Source organism: Simochromis diagramma, unplaced genomic scaffold, assembly GCF_900408965.1.
Source record: "Simochromis diagramma unplaced genomic scaffold, fSimDia1.1 OVJJ01000344.1, whole genome shotgun sequence".
NCBI lineage: Eukaryota > Metazoa > Chordata > Actinopteri > Cichliformes > Cichlidae > Simochromis > Simochromis diagramma.
In genome coordinates, this window is record NW_024387375.1 from 10,683,461 (window position 1) to 10,702,691 (window position 19,231).

At 41.0% G+C, this 19,231-nt stretch overlaps 1 protein-coding gene across 2 annotated transcripts; it reads right to left on the minus strand.

The window, feature by feature from the left end:
* Positions 1 to 132: 132 nt before the first annotated feature.
* On the minus strand, positions 133 to 18,519 carry LOC120719532 (NADPH oxidase 4). 2 transcript variants are annotated; one of them, XM_040008811.1, is made up of 18 exons: positions 18,137 to 18,519; positions 17,714 to 17,809; positions 15,078 to 15,188; positions 14,703 to 14,787; positions 13,056 to 13,153; positions 12,454 to 12,481; positions 12,152 to 12,224; positions 10,728 to 10,808; positions 10,275 to 10,434; positions 8,678 to 8,842; positions 8,447 to 8,509; positions 7,713 to 7,773; positions 5,312 to 5,393; positions 4,456 to 4,575; positions 4,251 to 4,359; positions 3,819 to 3,887; positions 2,288 to 2,388; positions 133 to 2,197 (listed from the first exon to the last, which is right to left on the minus strand). In XM_040008811.1, the coding sequence occupies exons 1-18, from the start codon at positions 18,191 to 18,193 to the stop codon at positions 2,077 to 2,079; spliced, it is 1,680 nt and encodes a 559-aa protein (XP_039864745.1). In that variant the 5' UTR covers positions 18,194 to 18,519; the 3' UTR covers positions 133 to 2,076. The 2 variants fall into 2 exon arrangements, with proteins under 2 accessions (XP_039864745.1, XP_039864746.1); XM_040008812.1 differs by lacking the exon at positions 18,137 to 18,519 and having other exon boundaries at positions 15,078 to 15,184.
* Between the last annotated feature and the right edge of the window lie 712 nt (positions 18,520 to 19,231).

The window sequence follows — 19,231 nt, forward strand, 5'->3', positions numbered from 1 at the left end:
GGCAGAAATCTGCATGTAATGCTGATTGACTGGGCTGTTCAGTTACTGCACTGCAGTGCGATGTTTGAGTGGTCATTACGACTAGAAATGTATAGTTTCAATTATAAATAAATGTAAAACTAAATCCCACAATGATTGAAAACAGTACATTTAATAAAGATGTAATAAATATAAACCATTTATTTCATACTTGTGCCAAAAAAGAAAGTTGATCTTAAAGATTTAGATAAATGTCAAAAATTTCAAATTATAATTACAATGTTTACTCAGTTGATCAGAAAAAAATCAAGATGTTTATTCTTTGTAGAAACCTCCAGTCTCCAGTTTGTGGCATTCAAAAAAAAAAAATCAGAGCTTTTAAACATGACAAATACTAAAGTAAACCAGTAAATCATCATAACCTGAAATATGCTTCCGTTATATACCTGTGAGTAGACTCAGTATAGATTGCCAAAATCCTGCAGAACCTTGACATGTCAAATTGTACATTTATTTTAAACAATATAAATAAAGTAAGCAACAAAAAAAAGAAAAGAAAAAAAAAGCTTGGAGGTGTAGTGGTGTGTAAAGACTGCATCATCGTGTGCCCATTTTTAAACCACACTGCCTCAGACTCTGAGATAAGTGTCGTAATACTTTTTTCTGCCTCTTAGTTTTGTCAAATGTCACACTTCCCTCCAGGCTGTCTACAAATCCTTCCACAGCGAGAGAAACATACTGACCCGTAACAATCTGCAGAGACCTAAAATCCTTGCCCCCTTTTCTGAGCGTTTAAATCTAACATGCATGCTAAACATAAACTGCTTGACAATTTTCTTCGACCATCGCCCCAGTGTAAATTTAGCCCACAGTTGCCCTAAATTAACAGTACTGGTAATTACTAAAATCATTTTTATGTTGCTGTAATAGTTGATTCACCAGTATGCACAGGTTCTTTAATAGAAATACCTTTAATACTAAAATTATTGTTATTATCCATTCATTTTCAAGTTTACTGCTTTACAAAAGTATGAAAAGATAGTAAAGCACATTATTATTATTATTTTTTGAGTACGATACCAAATTACACTTAATTACCTGAACAGAGAAATCAGTTTTAGTGGTTTAATGTCTAATAAATTTGTTAAGCACTGTATTTGAAGAATGTGATCATCATTTAGTCAGCGTTCATCGACAAATCCAGGGTAATTACAACTTGGTAATAAGCAAGAATTAAGAATGTGTGAGCAGTATATTTTAGATGCTGACAAAACAAATGGTGGGCCAGTTGATTCTGGATGTAGAAGATATCCATATATTTTGGATATTTAGAACTATAGTTCTAAAAATCCAAAATATATGGATATAGGTGGGGGCTTGGCTCTTAAGTCTCTTAATACTGTGATAAGATCAAGCTTGACTTGTGTGAGTCTGCAGTCGAGTAAAGGTCAAATAAAGTCTGGCTGGAAGTTGACACCAAACAAAATCCCTTGATTATCAGCTGATTTGCTTACATTGTTTCACTGGGCTGCGTCTATCAGCCCGCCACCTCCTAAATAAAAACTCTCTCATCCCTGAGTGATGTTTCAGGTGCTGGTCTGCAGAGCAATTCCCTCATGGTTAATGCCTTGTTGTGTTTGTGGTTGAGGGCATTTTAGGGCTGAGTCACACCTTTTTCCTCACACTCGACTCCAACATGAGAATGCAATTTTACTCCACAGAGGGGTGCAACAGGGCAGGGATGATACAGAAGCTTCGGGAGACTCCAAGCTTTTCTCACATGTTGATTGGGTCACAAACCAAAGTCGAAGCTTATTTAAAGCACCCAACAGGCTGTTTCGATGTGCCGGACCTTTAGAAAACATGAACAGAGATTGAATATAAATATAGTCTATCATTATTTAACTTTACAGTCAGTGTTTATATCAAATGAAAATCCATCCAAGATTTTTTTAAGCAACCATGATTGTCCAAAGGTACTAAGAACTTTAATTTAACTAAAAACTTTTCCCATGATTGAATGAGAAGCCATCCACCCCAAAGTCGATGACTTCTACTGATATGCCCTGACAGTGTAGCACCAGCTCTAAAGTTTAATCAGCTGAACGACTCTTTGTTGAATTCGAATGTTGTTCCATTGTATTGAGGTGAGTTACACAGTCGGTGGAGAGTCCTGGAGATGCCCTTCGGTCCGCAGCAGAAAACACCAACACGTTTACTGAAACCACAGAGAAATCAATTTTAACAACAATGTTATACACACGCTTCTACAGCTACAAGACTCACTGGATAGTCCCACTGTACTCACTGTTTGTTGGATTTTCCAATTTCATCAAAGAGTAACTTCCACCTGGGCCGACCAATCTGCATCCTTGATGTGAGTGGGCGGTACTTCTCCTCAGACATGCTCTGCAAAAAAAGCATAAAAAACTAGGATGCTTTGAATTCACATTTGCATTAGATGTTACATAAAGTTAATGCTATTACTACTACAGAAAAAAACATAACAAAGAAACATTTATACTGTTTATGAGAAACATTTTTTGTTTGAGACTTCTATCAGATAAAGTGTACATCTCTCTAAATCAAAAAAGTAAAAAAAAGTCTGTTTTTTTCTCCTATTTTCTCCTAGAGGCTAAAAGAATGTGGTATCTAATTTAAGGGCCACCAGTGCTGGACATAGCTGTGTTAGTCTACTGTTAGTAGAGCAAAGGAAATTTAGTCACAAAAAGGTGAATGTAAATGAAATGGGAATAACTAATAAACTGGCTGGTTTGGTGAACCTTAACACAGTTGGAAATTTAGAGCTTTTGGACATTTATTTTATTTTTATTGGAACAAAGGGCAATTCAAATGCAATCTGCGTCCAGGACAGCAACAACCACAGTCATGTAAAGAGTAGTTTAACAAATTACTTTCTTAGCTAAGTAGTTAAGTAATGTATCCTGTTATTTTTGAGAAAAGCAATGAATAATGTGCCAAACATTTTTGAGTAACCCCAACGCTGATGGGAACACCCAGCGATGTTGTGTGATGCTAAACGGATAAAAAGACGTTGCCTCCCCGTCGGGGAATCCAACCCGCGTGACAGGCGGGGATACTAACCACTATACTAACGAGGAGATAGCAAGAATTCGGCATATGCCATACAAAAACAGAAGTCGGTCATTGTGACGTTATGCCTACTTGTAATGTATATTTATGTCAGTAAGTCGATTGTATGTCCCGTAGCGGACACGGCTAGCTTCAGAATCGACGGCTAACTACTTCCTGTTATACGTCTTTGAAGCTCGCCGCTCGGGCCGCACGCCTAGTTTCTATACTGTAATGTAAATTCTCGGTGGACAAGTCACCGAGGTCACAAAATTTACAAAAATGAATGAAGTAGGTACTCGGACCAGAGAGGACCCCAGAGGACTCGAGGCTCCGGACAGTTTAAAATAAGCAAGGGTCCGGTTGGGTCCGACTGACGTAAACTTCGTAATCAGACGTCCACCGCGAGAGTCGCACGAATACGTTCAAAACTCCTCAAAATGTTTTCGATAAACTAATATAACAGAATTATTTTCTCTATATTGGCTGGCTGTTACATCGCCGAAAAGAACAAAAGCGTTTGCTTTAATGGAACAGTCTGGAAAACATGCAACAGATACACTTTAAACTGTGCGCTGTAGCTTCTCTCTGTTTGTAAAGCACCGCCCTCTAGTGGGTGGAGTTCTAAAAATCTAACAAAAGATAAACCGAGAAGAGCAAGTGACAATGAAATACAATAAAATTACAAGATTAGCAAAGAGAAACACTGATGTGTGTGTGTGTGTGTGTGTGTGTGCCACAATTACCTGCAAGCTGTCTGGTTGACTGATATACAGTTTCAGATTAAAGTAGTCCGGTCTGTTTTCGTTCCAGAGCTAAATGAAAAACATGGTTTGTAGTGTTGCTGATGTGTATTTGATTTCATTCATGAAGTACGATACAGGATATAAATGCAGCGTTTATTTTCTAGATTTTTCGGAAATACAGAAGCAGAGGTGAGACTACAAACAGCCTCAAGACGGTGTGAAACCCAGCAAACCAAAAAAAGAGGCTTTTTGCTCAAGTCTACAACTTCTAATGTTTGTAACTATAAATCTGCTGTCTCACAGACACATAAACCTTTGACCTTCGTCTGCCGAATGCCACAAACATTTAGAAAACTTGAATTATAGCTTGCCATTTAATTCCAGCATGATTCATATAACATGAAGGTTCTAACAGCCAGAGTTTGTCCTGACCTTGTGATGCAGAGCACACAGCAGCTCTGCGAACCAGTAAAAGGACTGGAGTTCCTTGCAGACCCACACAAAATACAACCTCTGCAACCTGAAACCCATCCAGCCATCACTAGATGTACAGCAGGAAGGAAGGAAGAAGTCCATAAATAAATGCCCAGTCTGTGCATCATTTATAAACATATAATATATTTTTGTAAGAACTCACAGCAGCGCCCGCAGCACACAGGCAAACGGGGTGACTCCTATTCCGCCGGCAACACAAAGACTGACATCATAGTTGAATACCTCTTCTGACGGACCTCCAAATGGCCCATCAACATAAACTCTGAACATACAATGTGGACAAAAAACAACAACAACACAAAGAAAACAAAAGATCGTTGGCTGAGAAGCTACCAAGATAAATATACACATATGCAATTATATTTCTCCCTTGGGTCAAACACACATAAACATCCCGCATTTGAAATCCTAGTCTGGGTGCAGTTGTGAGTGTGTGTGTGTGTGTGTGTGTGTCTGTCTGTCTGTCTGTCTGTGCTCTGGTGTGTGTGAACTGAGAAATAGACAGCAATCCCCCAAATACATAAATATCTCCACAACAGCTGCTCGCTCTCTTGTGTGATCAAGAATACACACACAAAAAATTAGACACAAACTTAACTCATTGTAACACAGAATACTGAGAAGATATCACACATGAAACTACATAAAAGATAAATAACATGAGGGCCATCCATATGAGGCGTGGTTTGCGAGGTTTGCCATTACTGTCACATAATCATGAATACAGGAATCTGTAACACTTCTGAAATATTTATATTCATGGTCAAAATATATTCCAATATTTTTTAAAAAATGAAATTTGTTCCAACACAGGAGACCAAGGGGGTTTGGGCCTTTGATGGTTTGTTTAACTCATCTGACTGTCTATCAAACACAGAGCAGGAAGAGCACTGAGTCAGAGGTCAAAAGGTTGAAACCTTAAGCCATTCTGGGATTCTGAGCCTTCATGAGAAATCAAGTCAGCCACATTATTTAAGCAGACACACACAGAAACGTACTTGGGGTATCTCCTCTTTTGGGCCATGGGAAGGATCTCCATGTCTATCCTTGGCTCAGGAAGCAGCAGCTGTGTGAATCGTTCTGAGGACAGAGGAGAGGAGACAGTTTCAGGCATGGTGTGATTTGTGAAAAAACCAGAAGGATCTCCTAATGGTCACATATACTCTCAAGCCTATTAGAATATTTAGATACATAATGCTTCTGTCAATGTAACTTCCATCTATTCATTTTCTACTGCTTATCTGGGTCCAAGTTGCAGGGGCATGAGTCTGAGCAGAGAATCCCAGACTTGCATCACCTCAGCCTCCTGCAGCTCATCCAGGGTGACACAGAATTGTTTCCACGCCAGCTGCGAGATGTAATCTCTCCAGCGAGTCCTGGTTCTGCCCCAGGGGTCTCCTCTCACTAGGACATACTACAAATACCTCACCTGGGAGGCGTCCAGGAAGCATCCTAGTCAGATCCCTCAACTAACTCAGCAGGCTCTTTTCGATGTGCAGGAGCAGCAGCTCTATTCTGACACCCTCTAAATTGTCCGACCTCCTCATCCTGTCTCTAAGGGATCACAGCTCCCTTCGAGTCCCTTGAAACCCTTATATTGATGCTATGATTATTATTCCTTGTAATGCACTAATATCCTTATTCTTTCACCGATTTATTCAAAAACTGAGAAAAAGAAGACAGAAATGGACAGGAGGAATCAATGGTTGCAATAGTTGTTAGTTTAAGTTGCAGGCTGCGTCAAGGTGACGTGTTCTTACATTTCCAAGGAGTTGCACGTCAGATTAGGTTGCAGGTAGGGTTATAGGGTTTTAGAAGTGTTTGTAGTTACAAAGTAGCTACGGCATGAATTTCCTACTGAAGCATAAATTCCCAGTAAGAGTTCATAAATTTTTGAAAATTAATTGGCCTGTAACACATTTCCAGCACCATAGGCTACAGGTCGTAACTCATGAATGTTAGTACTGATCTTTCCACTCAAAAACACACTTTATAGCTGCAGGATGTGGCAGACAGCAGTCCTGGTGCAAAGCTGCAATTCAACAAATTAAAAAAAATATGCACACCTCACCTTTATAGGGAATTCTCAAGTGAACAATCAGACAAGCATATATTTCTAGAAATTATTTATGAGTCTGCTGTTGCTCTGAATATGGTTCATTTGTCTTTTATTTAGTTAGTTGTAATTTTTACTCTGAATGGATGGTGCTGATTGGCCTACTGGAATGCTGAAAAGCAACAGGCAGTGTCATCTGTCACTGATCATAAGTACTGAAAATGAAAATAAGTTTATGATTTTGTTCTTGTTCCCATTATAGACCGTTTTCAGATGATGACACACACATACCCGGGGAGGTTAAAAATCGAATTACTCATGTACTCCATGTCAGGACTAATGAGCTGCAGTACTCATTGCATCACGTTAGTGTTTATCCTCAGCGTGCCTAAATTTCAGAAACAACTAATGACTGCAACGTAACCTCACATATGCCACATATCAGTACAAACCCCCATCAGTCATCCTTTTATGATCTTAAATATAACCAGAAAAAAATGCAGAGTTGGAGGATACAAGATAAACAAACAAAAATACGCTGATGCGGGACAAAAAGGCTGAGGGAGAAGCTTGTGCTCAAAAGATCAAAATGCTTAGAAAAACCTTATATGGAGCTGCTTCAAAATAAATCTAGCAACAGTATCTATATGTGATATATGTCCCAACACTGGTCATGAGCAATGCAACTAAAAGTACAGATATCGTTACCATGCAGAGATGTAGGCCCTTTCAGTACATCATTTCTGTCCTTCTCATTTCATCCTGTCATCCAGGATGATTAACTTCCCTTGGTGTGTATTAGGGTGTGTACCAAAGCAAGTGGAAAGTGGACAGTAAGTGTTTTAGCCAGAACTTCCACTAAAAGATATTTCCTTAAAGTTGGCTGCAAACCAGTCCCTTTTCCTGAACAGACTGCACATACTGTGTCCAAGTGACATCAAGTCCTCGTTCTGGTTTTATTAGTTAATGGAGTTCAAGAATGGTAAAAACTGCATTCTTGCCATTTTTAACATTCTTGAACTCCATTAAATAAGGTCTTCTATGAAGATGATGAACCTGTGGGAACAATCTTGGCCTTGAGGTAAAGAAGGAGTCTTGCACACTCACTCACACACACAAGGAGAAAAAAACAGGGGATGATTACACACATCAGAATGCAGCTCTTCAGAAATGTGTCCTCAGCAGAGAGAACAAAACAAAACAGCTTCCATCCTGTCAGCTTTGATAGGGAATAGAAACTGTGTGTCACTCTTTTCTCTCTCTCTCTGTGTGTGTGTGTGTGTGTGTGTGTGTGTGTGTGTGTGTGTGTGTGTGTGTGTGTGTGTGTGTGTGTGTGAGCCCACCAGTCCAGTCTCCCACAACTCGCAGATGGATGCCCAAAGTTTCCTTGTTCTCTGTGGGACACTGTGAGGAGTTAAAGGGCTGACAGTTACTCAAAATACAAACACACACGTTAACACACAGAGACACGTGCAGCTAACACAAGAAAAACTGGCATACACACAAACACATGGGTCAGCACATATACAATACATAGCTACAGCTCTTTTCACTAAATTTAACAATCTACACACACACACACACATTGATGGACACACACACGCACGGCCTTCCTGTTGGCAGACAGTGTTACTAGCCTCAGGGGTCTGTCTGCTCTCTGTCAGAGTGATTCTCTACCCTCCTCCTCAAAGCTCTACAACACACCAGGCATAGGCATGCACAGTTATTGTGCTCCTTTGTGGGAATCAGTGGGTTTTGTATGTGGCTGCGTGTGTGTGTATATGTGTGTTTGTGTGTAAATGATTCCATCCCTTCCTGCTGTGCGAGCATACAGGGATTTCTTTATCTTCTCCTACTGTATCATGGAATCTGAACTAATCCCATAAGCATCAATACACAGCGTGAAACACAATATTACTGCACAGCCCAGGTGTCAGTCAAGTGCCAGTCATCAGCAGAGGGTGTGTTGAGTATCTACTAATAAACATCTGCATTCACATGTGTATACAGAATATATGTGTGCTTGCACTGTGTCACGACAGAGGAATGCGTTAAAGCGAGCTGCAGTAGGTCTTACCATTGTGAGCGTGAAGGGATGGTTCTCAAATGAGGAGACACCTGGGCAGTTAAGAAGAATATGCTGAGAAAAAAGAGGAGGACGGGAAGTCGCAGAGAGACAGCAGGATGTAAAAGAAGGAGGACGGGCGGATTAGAGAGGGGGTATGTCGAGAGAAAGAAATCATCAGATGAATCAAACGAGTGGAATTTCCCTTCTCTCCAAAAAGCAGCGGATATTTGACCAACTCACCTGTCCAGGTCGAGCTTTGAAGTTCTTTTTCAGCATGCGCAACTCCACGACATCACAAGGGTGCCTGATGACTGTCACTATGGTAACAGGGTCACGGCTCTGGATGTAGCGGTAGAAACGCTCCACACAGTAGAGACAGAGAGGACCAGACACCCACAGCCACGTCTACAGAAACAACACAGCACAAACCAGGCATATGGGATAGATAATGAAAGCAGTTTCACAAAGACAGCTTTATGTCATGTGTGTTGCTCTCCTGAGTTTTTTTTTTTTGCGATGTCACTATGTTACAAGATCTCAGCAGTTACTCTGGTGTGACCCCAACACTGTCACATAAAAGGAAAGATCTGAAAAATCAATGACTTAATAGCTCATGCGGCTCATGATCCATCACAGTTCCTGGTTACTGAAACGAGTGGACTACAGAAAGAAAAAGTTTTGTTGGTTCCAACTTTGTTTGGTCTTTTTTGTAGATAATGGCTCCCACTGTGGTTCTCTGGACTCTCAAAATCTTAGAAATTGCTTTGTAATTCTTTCCAGACTGAAAGATATCAGTGACTTTGCTGTTTATCTTGAGATTCTTAAGATCATGACATGATGTTTCATTTTTTAAAATCTTTCACTTTACTTCACTTTGTCAGACAGGCTGTATTTAAGTGATTTCTTGATTCAACAGGTCTGGGAGCTATCAGGCTTGAGTGAGGCTAGCTTTCCAGAAACTCTGCTTTATCGCAGTTAATTCACGATTTAACAAGCAGAGAGTGATTTCATTTATTTTGCCCAGTCAGTTAAGTCTTTATTTAAAAAGTGCATTTTGTATTTACTCCCACAAAGGGGGCAAATACTTTCGCGCAGCACTGTAAGCAAACCAATGACTGCTGCCGCTGTTCTGGTGGCATCGGTATTTGAAAAGTGGTTTGAATCATGAGGCTTGGCGATTTGAAACTTTGCATAATAAAGGCCATTCAAACTACAGCAGCCGAATTTTCCCTCAGGAATGTATCTAAGTCGGCGAATGTTAGTACAGAAATGTGTACCAGGTATTTTCTATCAAAGCTTTGTAATTCCATCAGCCTGTTCCCCATCACAATAACCCGAGGAGACTGAATCAAATCCAGCTGAAAAGAGAGAGTACGCTCACAAGAATAAATACTAAATCGACTGATATCACATTGTGAGGTTTTTCTCTTCCTTTCTGTTGGCAGTTACCTGTAACAGACTAATTGCTCGCAGCTTCAGTAAAGCCCTGGGAGCACAACTGTACTTAAGGGGGGATTTATGGAACCAGCTCGTTGCTTAACGACCAAGTGCAAACACATCATCACACACGCAGGAGGAAACACACACAAAAACAGGCCTTGATGTAGAGAAAGGATGCAGCCCCTCCCTAGCAGTATTACACCCCTGCTCAATGGGACCAGCTCCTACCAACACTTCCCAAATACCCAGCATTCATCCAAAAGCCCCAACCACAAACCCCAAAACGCTGACAAAGACTTAAACAAACATTTCCTTCAACTTAAACTGAAACACAAACACATGTAAATATGCTCATAACACACATGCCTGGACCACTCACACACACACACACTCTGACCTGGGGATAATGTGGCTGGAAGTGAGCGTCCTCGTTGCATCGCCTCTCCTCTTCTTCACTCGTGTCCAGTTCATCTCCCTGCTGCTCGGTGCTGCTCTGGTTGGCTCTGAAGCAACCAGGGGGGTGTGCCTCTATGTTGGTCTGATACTTTAGAGCTCCACTGATGAAAACAACATAATGTTTTCATCAGACACACATTAGCACATTTACTCATCACTCTTTTACGACTACTCAGGCAAAATAGGTTTAAAATGAAAACTAGGGGCTGACAGTTCAACCACACAGAAGAACAAATAGGCGCGAACAAGCACTTGGCTGAATGGGATGACTAGTACCTGCATTTGAATTTCACCTGAAAGACTTTCAGTTCCTTGGAAAAAGAAATGATTCTGTGTGTTGCATAAGTGTAGAGGGGAAACCCAAACACCCACATGCACTGTTAGTGCTACCTACCCAACCATGTGTATCATCAGGATGACGTAGAAAACAATGAAGAGGTTGTGTGTGTACCAGAAGATCTCATAGTTGGACATGCTGTAATAAATTACAAGACGATCAGAGTTTACTAAGGACATGATGTACAGACTCCCAGCTCAGAGCCTGAGTGAGGAGAACATCAAAGATCAGTAAAGAGGTCGTTACACAGAACAACCCCCCCATAAACACTGCAGACAACAACCAAGCTCTGTATTCTCCCTTTTCGAATGCAGCTCTTTTTTAATGGTAACTAAGATATACACAACGTGGCTAAGATATCCTGTTACACCTAACAATGTCATACGATTCTTCTGGTTCTGTACTAACCAAAACATAGCTTAATCTGTCAATCATTCTCCAGAAACAACAAATAAACACAGCATAAATCTCTTTTAAGAACTTAAAAGAGAAACTATTAGAGCAACGTATCGCTCTCTGGCATTTAGTATAAAGCTCTGTTGTTTCTCTGAGTTATCTCTACTTGATCATGAAGTGGAATGATGCTAGAAGAGATTACTCAAGCTATCCCAATCTATCATTCCTGGGAAAGTGGAAGGAATTTTTGGAGAGGAAAGTTCCATTTCAAAAAATAAATACATAAAAATATTGCATCTTAGAATTCATTTCATGTGGCCCGTGACTTTTTCTTTTTTATACATTAAGCTGTAAAAGTGGGCTTCTCTTCAAAGTCTTTAGATGAGCTCATAGAGCACACATTTTCTCCTCCATGGGCATCGTAACGCAAAGTTTCTCACAACTCAACACTTTCTAATGTTAAAGGCAACAGGGAACAGACATGAAGGTACTGCAATCCGTAAAACATAAATAACCTTGGAAACTTTAAAGTAAGTTCATATCCGAGGATCGCTGACTCATTAAGCAGGTATTCTTCTGCTGTGCAGCCGCCATCATCCCACCACTCCAGCCACTTAGTCAAATTCTTATCTAAAGCCTTAAGTGGTCTGGAAAAGCCTCTTATCCCCTGTTCAATTACCGAGGAAATCAGGGAGACCGTTCAGAAGACTAATACACGTATAGTGAGTGACCCACTATGACCTGAATAAGGACAGAGCTGTGATTTTCTCTCCCACAACCTTCTGTTATTGTGCCTCCTCATGGTCTCCAGCTTACATTTCACTTTGACTAACACAAAATGAGTCATGAGCTCAGACAGAAAGAGAAAAGCGAAGAAACACAACACAGAGATACTGATGTCTCGCCTTCTGTCTGACAGACAGACATAAATACAAATCATGTTTGTATCGAGGAGCGGAGACGTGGAGCCGGGCTCCAATTCATCCCAATTACAGTTGCTCACCAAGTCTATGAGGGTTCTTTCCTCGCTTCTATTAATACAAAGACTATGATGACTATTATAATGGTGGTCTGATTTAGCCTACCGTACACAGTAGGAGGAGGATATGAACATCAGGAAGAGGATGAGGACCAGCAGCACACCAGTGACTCCTGGGACTAAAGACAATAACTCAGTTACAGAATGGAGACAAAGCCAACAAAGTACTTAGGGGTCACAAACATACATATAAAAATACACATAAGGGAATTGTCTGCTCACACGTTTAAAGCAATATTTGCCATTTAATTTAATATAAAAACTGAATTTCAAAAACACAACATGACTTCCTATTCTTTCTAAAGCCACTAATCTGTACCATAGTGCATGACAAAGAGTAGTCCTTACTTGTGGTCAGAATAATCAGCATGGGGTCCTAGGAAAGAAAGCAGAAAATAAGAATTGTGTTCACTCTTCTGCATCTGTTTCTGTGAGGACCGATGAAGAGTTTTTGATCTCACAGAGGAAGCCAAGTCTGTGCTTTGGAGAGAAAACTGTCTGCAGGCTTCTTTCCAACACATCACTTCAGCTGGTGACTTTCTAGAATGTTCTTGAAGGTGAGCTAATCAGCAGACAAAATCTCCAGACGACTATAGCTTTGGCTAAAAGTGTGGACATATTTGGATATTTCCCTCACTTGCTCAAACAGGTTGATGCTTTCAGATTTAGAGATTAGTGTGCTTCACAATGAATGCTTCTCTGATTATGTAACAGTAGCTTAAGCTTTGATATAAAAGACAGTTAATCATCTGGCAATCCAGCAATCATGTTTTCTTTTAGTGGATGTTTTACATTGTGAATGACCAGGTGTGCAGGACTGTTTTGCTCATGTGCTCCAGATGTGGTCAGACAACAGGTTTCAAGCATGTCTTGAAACTGGAAGCACAGGATTTGCGGTGGGACTGTGTCACTGTGATGGTGAGTTCAGGGGGGGTGTGCTTGAGTCTCACCTCTCCTCTGTAGCGAGCCAAATTGAGAGCCGGAAAGTCATCTGAGTATCTCACACTGAATCTGACAACATTAACCAGGTGGGCAGAAACGTGCATAACTAGAGGAGAAACAAAGCGTTACACTGTGCTGATTTAAAACACATTTAGTGCGCACATACAAGACTTCAAACAGACACGCTCTCACTTAATTATACATGTTCAAATGAACTGCCTTCAGAAACTCATACAAACATTTCTTTGTCTATTCAGCAAAAACTCAGCAAAACAACCTCCCCACTTACTAGCTGGCACACACACACACACACACACACACACACACACACACACACACACACAGGACACACACACAGGACACACACTCCTAGCTGACATCATGGCCAAACCACGCAGTTGTTCAACAGCTGATGGAATTAGAGGGTGTGATCACGAGACACAAGGGTCCTATTTTCCCTACTCACATCCTTCGTCACTCCCACTGCCTCCTCTATTGCTCTCTTTTCTTTCTTCCTCCTCTCCGTCTGTCTCTCCCACTGCCTCCCTTTGTTGTCATTTGTTGTCTCTGAGTTTTGTTTTTCAGCACATGAGAACTTTGCCCCGGGGTTGGGGGCGGGGGGACGCATATGTAGGCGTAGGGAACTGCTGAGTAATGTTTAATGAGTTGAGTGATGATGAAGATAAAAGAAGAACTTAAGTTTACAGGCAAAGAACAGATGCCAGCATTTGAAGTTTTTATTTTTTTTTTTAAATTTCTGTCTTTCTGCTGCCAAAATCTCAGCCGATCAACCCAGGCTGGAATATCCGTGAAACCACAGAATGGAAGATTTTAACCGACGTTCCCAGTCCCCAGATAATGGATTGCTTCTTTCTGACCATTTTGGTTTTAAGTAAAATGTCATTCCAACTGTTATATGGGCCGTGATAAAATGTGCTCTGAAAAAAATACAGGCATTCTGTTTCTATTTAATGCAAGTTAGCATGCTGATGTATGAATGTAAGCTGGTGAACATCAGTCTTTCTCTTCCATGGAGATGAACCTGCTTAATAAGCAATCAAGTAACGCAGTTTGATTGGTTAAACACTCTCAGCTGATGAATGAATGGCCTTATTTATCACTTTATCAGTAATCAGTAATGCATAATTTTGACAATCATCGTCTGGCCAGCTCTTCTCCGCAACCACCATTAATCACATTAATTAGTCAGATATTTAGAGCGAGGCAGGACCTTTTTACAATGCCCGAATCTCTGCTGCAGGAAAGCTCACAGCATGTGGCTTACCACTAACTTTACTTGTGGTTCAGCTTTTTGTGACACATGCAAGTAACTATAAGAAACAGCAATGCCAGTCAGGCTTCCCAGAAACATATGAATGAATAAGAGGAAGACCCCTGCAAAGAAGAGAGCCACTGGACTCACAGCTGCTTGAGGCTCCCATGATGTCATAGGAGACCCATAAGAATAACATACACACAGACACGTAGACAGTAAAAAGAAACACAAACAGCAAGAAGAGCATCACAGCTGGTTCAGCAGAAATGCTGAACCAGCATGGATTCATGTGTACACATTCAGCACACAGACTAACACAGACAGGCACACAGTGATACATGAATGAATATGAGGCAGGGTGATGAGTGACAGCTTTTACCAGAAAAGATGCAGATGGCAACGCCACACGCCACATGAAAGGTCTTGGACTTGTCCAGCAGTCTGCGTGTCTTTCTGCTTGATATCTGCATCAGTGTGTGTGTCACACAGACAATAGTATTATTCACGTGGCTGGGATTCAATGAAAACACCAACTAATCCTCTTCCTTCTACCCTAATCAAGACTGCAATCCTTTTATGTTTCTATATTCATATTTGCCTCTGTATTTTTCAGCAGTTCTTTTACAATATATGAGTCACTTTTACAGAATAAGCCCCACAACCTGTTTTCACTGATACAACCAAACCCACTTGGAAGTTCTTCTTCCCGTCCCTAAAAACTCCAATGATCCATCCGAGCTGTAGTATTTCTTACCATCCGTGTTCCTCGTACAAAGGTCACCAGAGAGCGACACATGGGCAAAAGCACCAAGCTGCAGTTCAGGTTTAGCACAGTTGCAGATGCCCTGCTGATGCACAATCCTAGCTGGGAAAGACACACACACAGACACACACACACACACACATACATTGTTAGGCAAGTTGCCAACACTGGGCCTCATTTGGTGGGTGTAAAGTGGCCTGGTGGATTAAGGTGCACATTTTTGATTATTCCCATTCAGATATCAGCTATTCAATCATGGCCAATTGAATAGCTCGTAGTGCTAGATAAAACTACCTTTGTCTTTCTCAGAATAGAGAGCTAAGGACCCCTTTAGGAGTCTGTTAGTCTTTAAATGGAAGACATTCATTTATTTTGGAAGTCATCCAGTTTTTGGCTTTAAAAAGGGATTTAAAAAGACTGGAAAACACTGTTTATTCTCTAAGTATACACTCAAAGACTCTTCTGACTACACCACTGTTTTGCCACCACTTGCAAGTTTTACAGACTGTCATCCTTTCAGTACAGAGCAGGTTAAGTAGAGGCCCCTAACAACTTGATGACAAGTGGACAGTTTACCTGAAGCGACACAGGGGGGACGTCTGCTGTGTAATGTGGTTTTACAAATCTTAATCTTAGAGCTCGACAATCGAAGCTGTTTTCAAGCTTAAAAGCCGGACGTCCTTTGGCATCTTGTAAACACAGCACATTTAAACACTTTCTTGGCAGCCTGAGCGTGCGCTGCAGGTGCCGTCTCTTCTGATTATCCCCAAGAAACTGAAATGACTGGTGTGAGAGATGAAGGTAAGCACAGATCAAAGACGGAGAGCGCGTCTGAAACTGGAGTCCAGCCTTTGAAGGGATGGGGGATTTAAATAGCAGTAAAGATTTGTGATGGCTGTAAGAGATGCAACATAATATAGGAAGTGCGCTTAAAACAACGCGATTCCTTAAGGCGGCAGCAGCTTCAGTCACCAGTTTCAAGTGATTAGCTGTCACAGTGTGCTGTACAACAGATGCTGAAATATAAGAATGTGGTGAAACAACTGGTCAAGAGTTAAAATCTACATATAGCAGATGATGGGGGAAGACCAGCATGCTTATAAATCAGACGCCTACACCTTTGAAAGACTTCCCACACACACTCGTTCACTCAGCATACCTTACTAAGAACAGCTGACGCCAAAACCAAGCAGGAGGTCTGATATCCTCCCTGCTTTCTGTACATCCCCAAAACCCGAGTTACACAGGTGAAGGAGAAAAGTTGGATATATGAAGTTTGAGCTGGATTCAGTTTGCCTTCGAAATACATCTCCGTCTTGCATGTACACACGTACACGTGCAGACACACACATAAGCTTAAGCCCTCTGGTAAGGCATTCAGTCAAGCCAGCAGCGTGCCCACACTTGCCCCTCTCTCCCCTTTGCTATCCACTGTACACGCAGCGCAATAGCTCACACATGCTGCTCGCTGCCACATCTAATTTTATCACTTCCAGCTTTACCTTTGTTTTTTTCATCTGCTGGCTTTTCATACTAGCTTTTTTTGTGCTTTAACAACTTCATTTACAAATACTCGTACTGTATTATATGTGCTAAACTTTGTTCTTGGCACATTTCATTTATCAGTTTGGAGTTTGTTCAGCACAATTTGATATATTTTTAAACACAGAATCCAGGTGAGTGATTTTGTTTTTGCTATATTTGCATAAAAAATGTGATTTTTGGGAGAAAATCACAGATCTGGTGCAGAAGTAATGACTGCAATTATTATTTCCAAAGACAAGGAACTTTTTCACTCACACAAGCATGCATCGAGAGTCACACACCCACGCCCACAGAGACACCATTGAGACCTTGTGACAAAAATTACACCACATGAGCGAGCAGCCATTAAAATCTAAACCTGATTCTATGTGTGTGTGACTGGTTGACCCAGCTCATGTCCCTGCTGCCTGGTTCTGGAGGTCACAATAACAAGCCAATATACGTGGTGCTTTTATCTCTTCCTTAACAACAATAAGAATCAAATTTTTCGCAGAAAATAGTGTAAAAGTCACACACACAACCTTGTTTATTTGTGGAATTATGAAGAGCACTGTAGGTCTACTGAATAAAGCTACTGTCAGCGGTTCCCTTATTCACAAGAACCAGGGATTTTTCACTTATCAGCCAAAATATGTGAATCACTACATCATGGAGCTACACTTTGTAGGCCTTATGAAGGTACATGATTTATAACTAATCTCAAATGATATGGTGGAAATGACAGAGCAGAGGAAAAAGCGTGATTTCAGAAGACGAAAGTCACTTATACGTTTCTCACAGCTGGTAAAAACACAGCTGCTACTTACATCATTAAGAGTGACCTTGTTATTTTCAGTTTTCTTTTGTGAATGTTAGCTGGCATCAACAATATCATGACCCTCAGGGTCACTGATGAGTTTTTCCTGTCTCACATGTCAAGATGTACAAAAATAAAAATCTTGAAAAATCTGTTTATGTCTAATCAAACATATGCAGCTAAGAAAGGGTTTGATGTAAGGGCTCAGTAAAGGGTCCGTTTCCTTCTTTAAGCTTGGTTCAACACAACACATCTAGAAAGTGCATGTAAATGTATCAGGTCTCACCCCGAGCATCTTGTAGAGGTAGTGGTATTGCTGTCCAGTGAAGTAGAGCAGGAAGGTGCTGATGAACAGCCAGGTGTTAACTCCCAGCCACAGAATCTACCCCCACACACACGCAAACACACACACACACACACACACACACACACACACGGAACACATCATCACAAACAGCACAAGAAACTGCCTGTAAAAGTCTCGTGCACATCTGTATCTGAGTTCAGGCCACAGCTGCCCTACAATAGCCAAGCAGACTGCATGGATACAACATGTACTAAACACAGTAACTGAGCAGCAACAGATTCATTTGAGCGTTCTTGGAGAATTGTGTAAGTTAAAGATAAATAACAGATATATTAACGAGTCAGTTAACAGATTTAAGTGGAGATGGGAGGTTTTCAAATGTCAGACAAAAACTTTCCCCACCAGGACGAAGTGCTTCCCTCCTTCGTTGGCCACCCAGCTCCGCGCCGACACAACCATGATGCCTTCAGGGGCTCAGCAGCTGCCCAAACTTTTCACCAAAGCTCCGGTGCGGCCAAGATCTCAGAGACTCGTCCTCCCTGCAGCTCTGTCTCAGTCTGTGTGCCAGACTGCAGTGTCCACAGAGCAGCCGGTGCCTGCTCAGTCCAACCTCCCAGGAACTCCTCCGTTCACAGTGCATTTTCACTTTTTAGCCACCACAGCTCTTTCTCTCTCTGCCCCTCTCACCAGTCCCCCCCATGAACGACATGCAAGGACATTAAGACAGCAGCTTCCCTAAAACATCGTGAATTTATAAAATTACACAGGACGAACTCATTGAAACCACAAACACACTTGGGGGGAACAATAAACTACGATTAATCGCTCCTTGCTGCGTCTTTCTGGCACTAGAGGGCGCTATACACCAGCGTATCCCCGTGAAGTCTCCCATCTTTGACTGCTATAAGATACTTTTTTAAAATTATACTTACACTTTTAATCACACATTTTAATTGCTGTTTTTTAATTACAAAGAGTTGCAAAGTTGAAGTTTATTTGAAGCCGGAGTGTCACACTCTTTCTTTTGTCTGATCTGAAGTGGGGTTGGTAGGTCGATAATAACCTGCCTGACTTTAAAGGACAATTATTTTATTTTAAAAAATTCCATTTAACTAAACCAAACACTTTAAAGTACAGACGAACAGTCTGGAAAAAAAATACACTGACAATTTTTTGAAGTAAACAACTAATGTGTTGCAGTCTTTATGACAATTTTAGCAGGCATGACGTTAACAGTGCAATTAATTGAAAAATAGTTATAGATTTTACGCTTTAGCACACACACAGAGCCATGTAGTGGAACTATAATAATAACTTTTATATTACCAAGAAATTATTAACACTGACTTATTAACGTATTAACTTATCAATGTGCTGTTTATGCAATAAGAAACCACTGAGATGAAGCTACTTCCGGCTGCTCCCTCTTCACGAGGGGTAACAGCGGGTAGCTCTGCATGTTTGATTTGGCACCGGATGGCCTTCCTGACCCAACAC

Bases quoted from the DNA above. Each gene is read 5' to 3' on its own strand.
- LOC120719532 (XM_040008811.1), bottom strand. From the start codon at position 18,193: ATGGTTGTGTCGGCGCGGAGCTGGGTGGCCAACGAAGGAGGGAAGCAC. The intron at 17,810-18,136 runs GTGGGGAAAGTT...GTGTGGGGGTAG, and splicing joins GAGGGAAGCACTTCGTCCTG to ATTCTGTGGCTGGGAGTTAA. The intron at 10,809-12,151 runs GTAGGCTAAATC...AATTTATTACAG, and splicing joins TCCTCCTCCTACTGTGTACG to CATGTCCAACTATGAGATCT.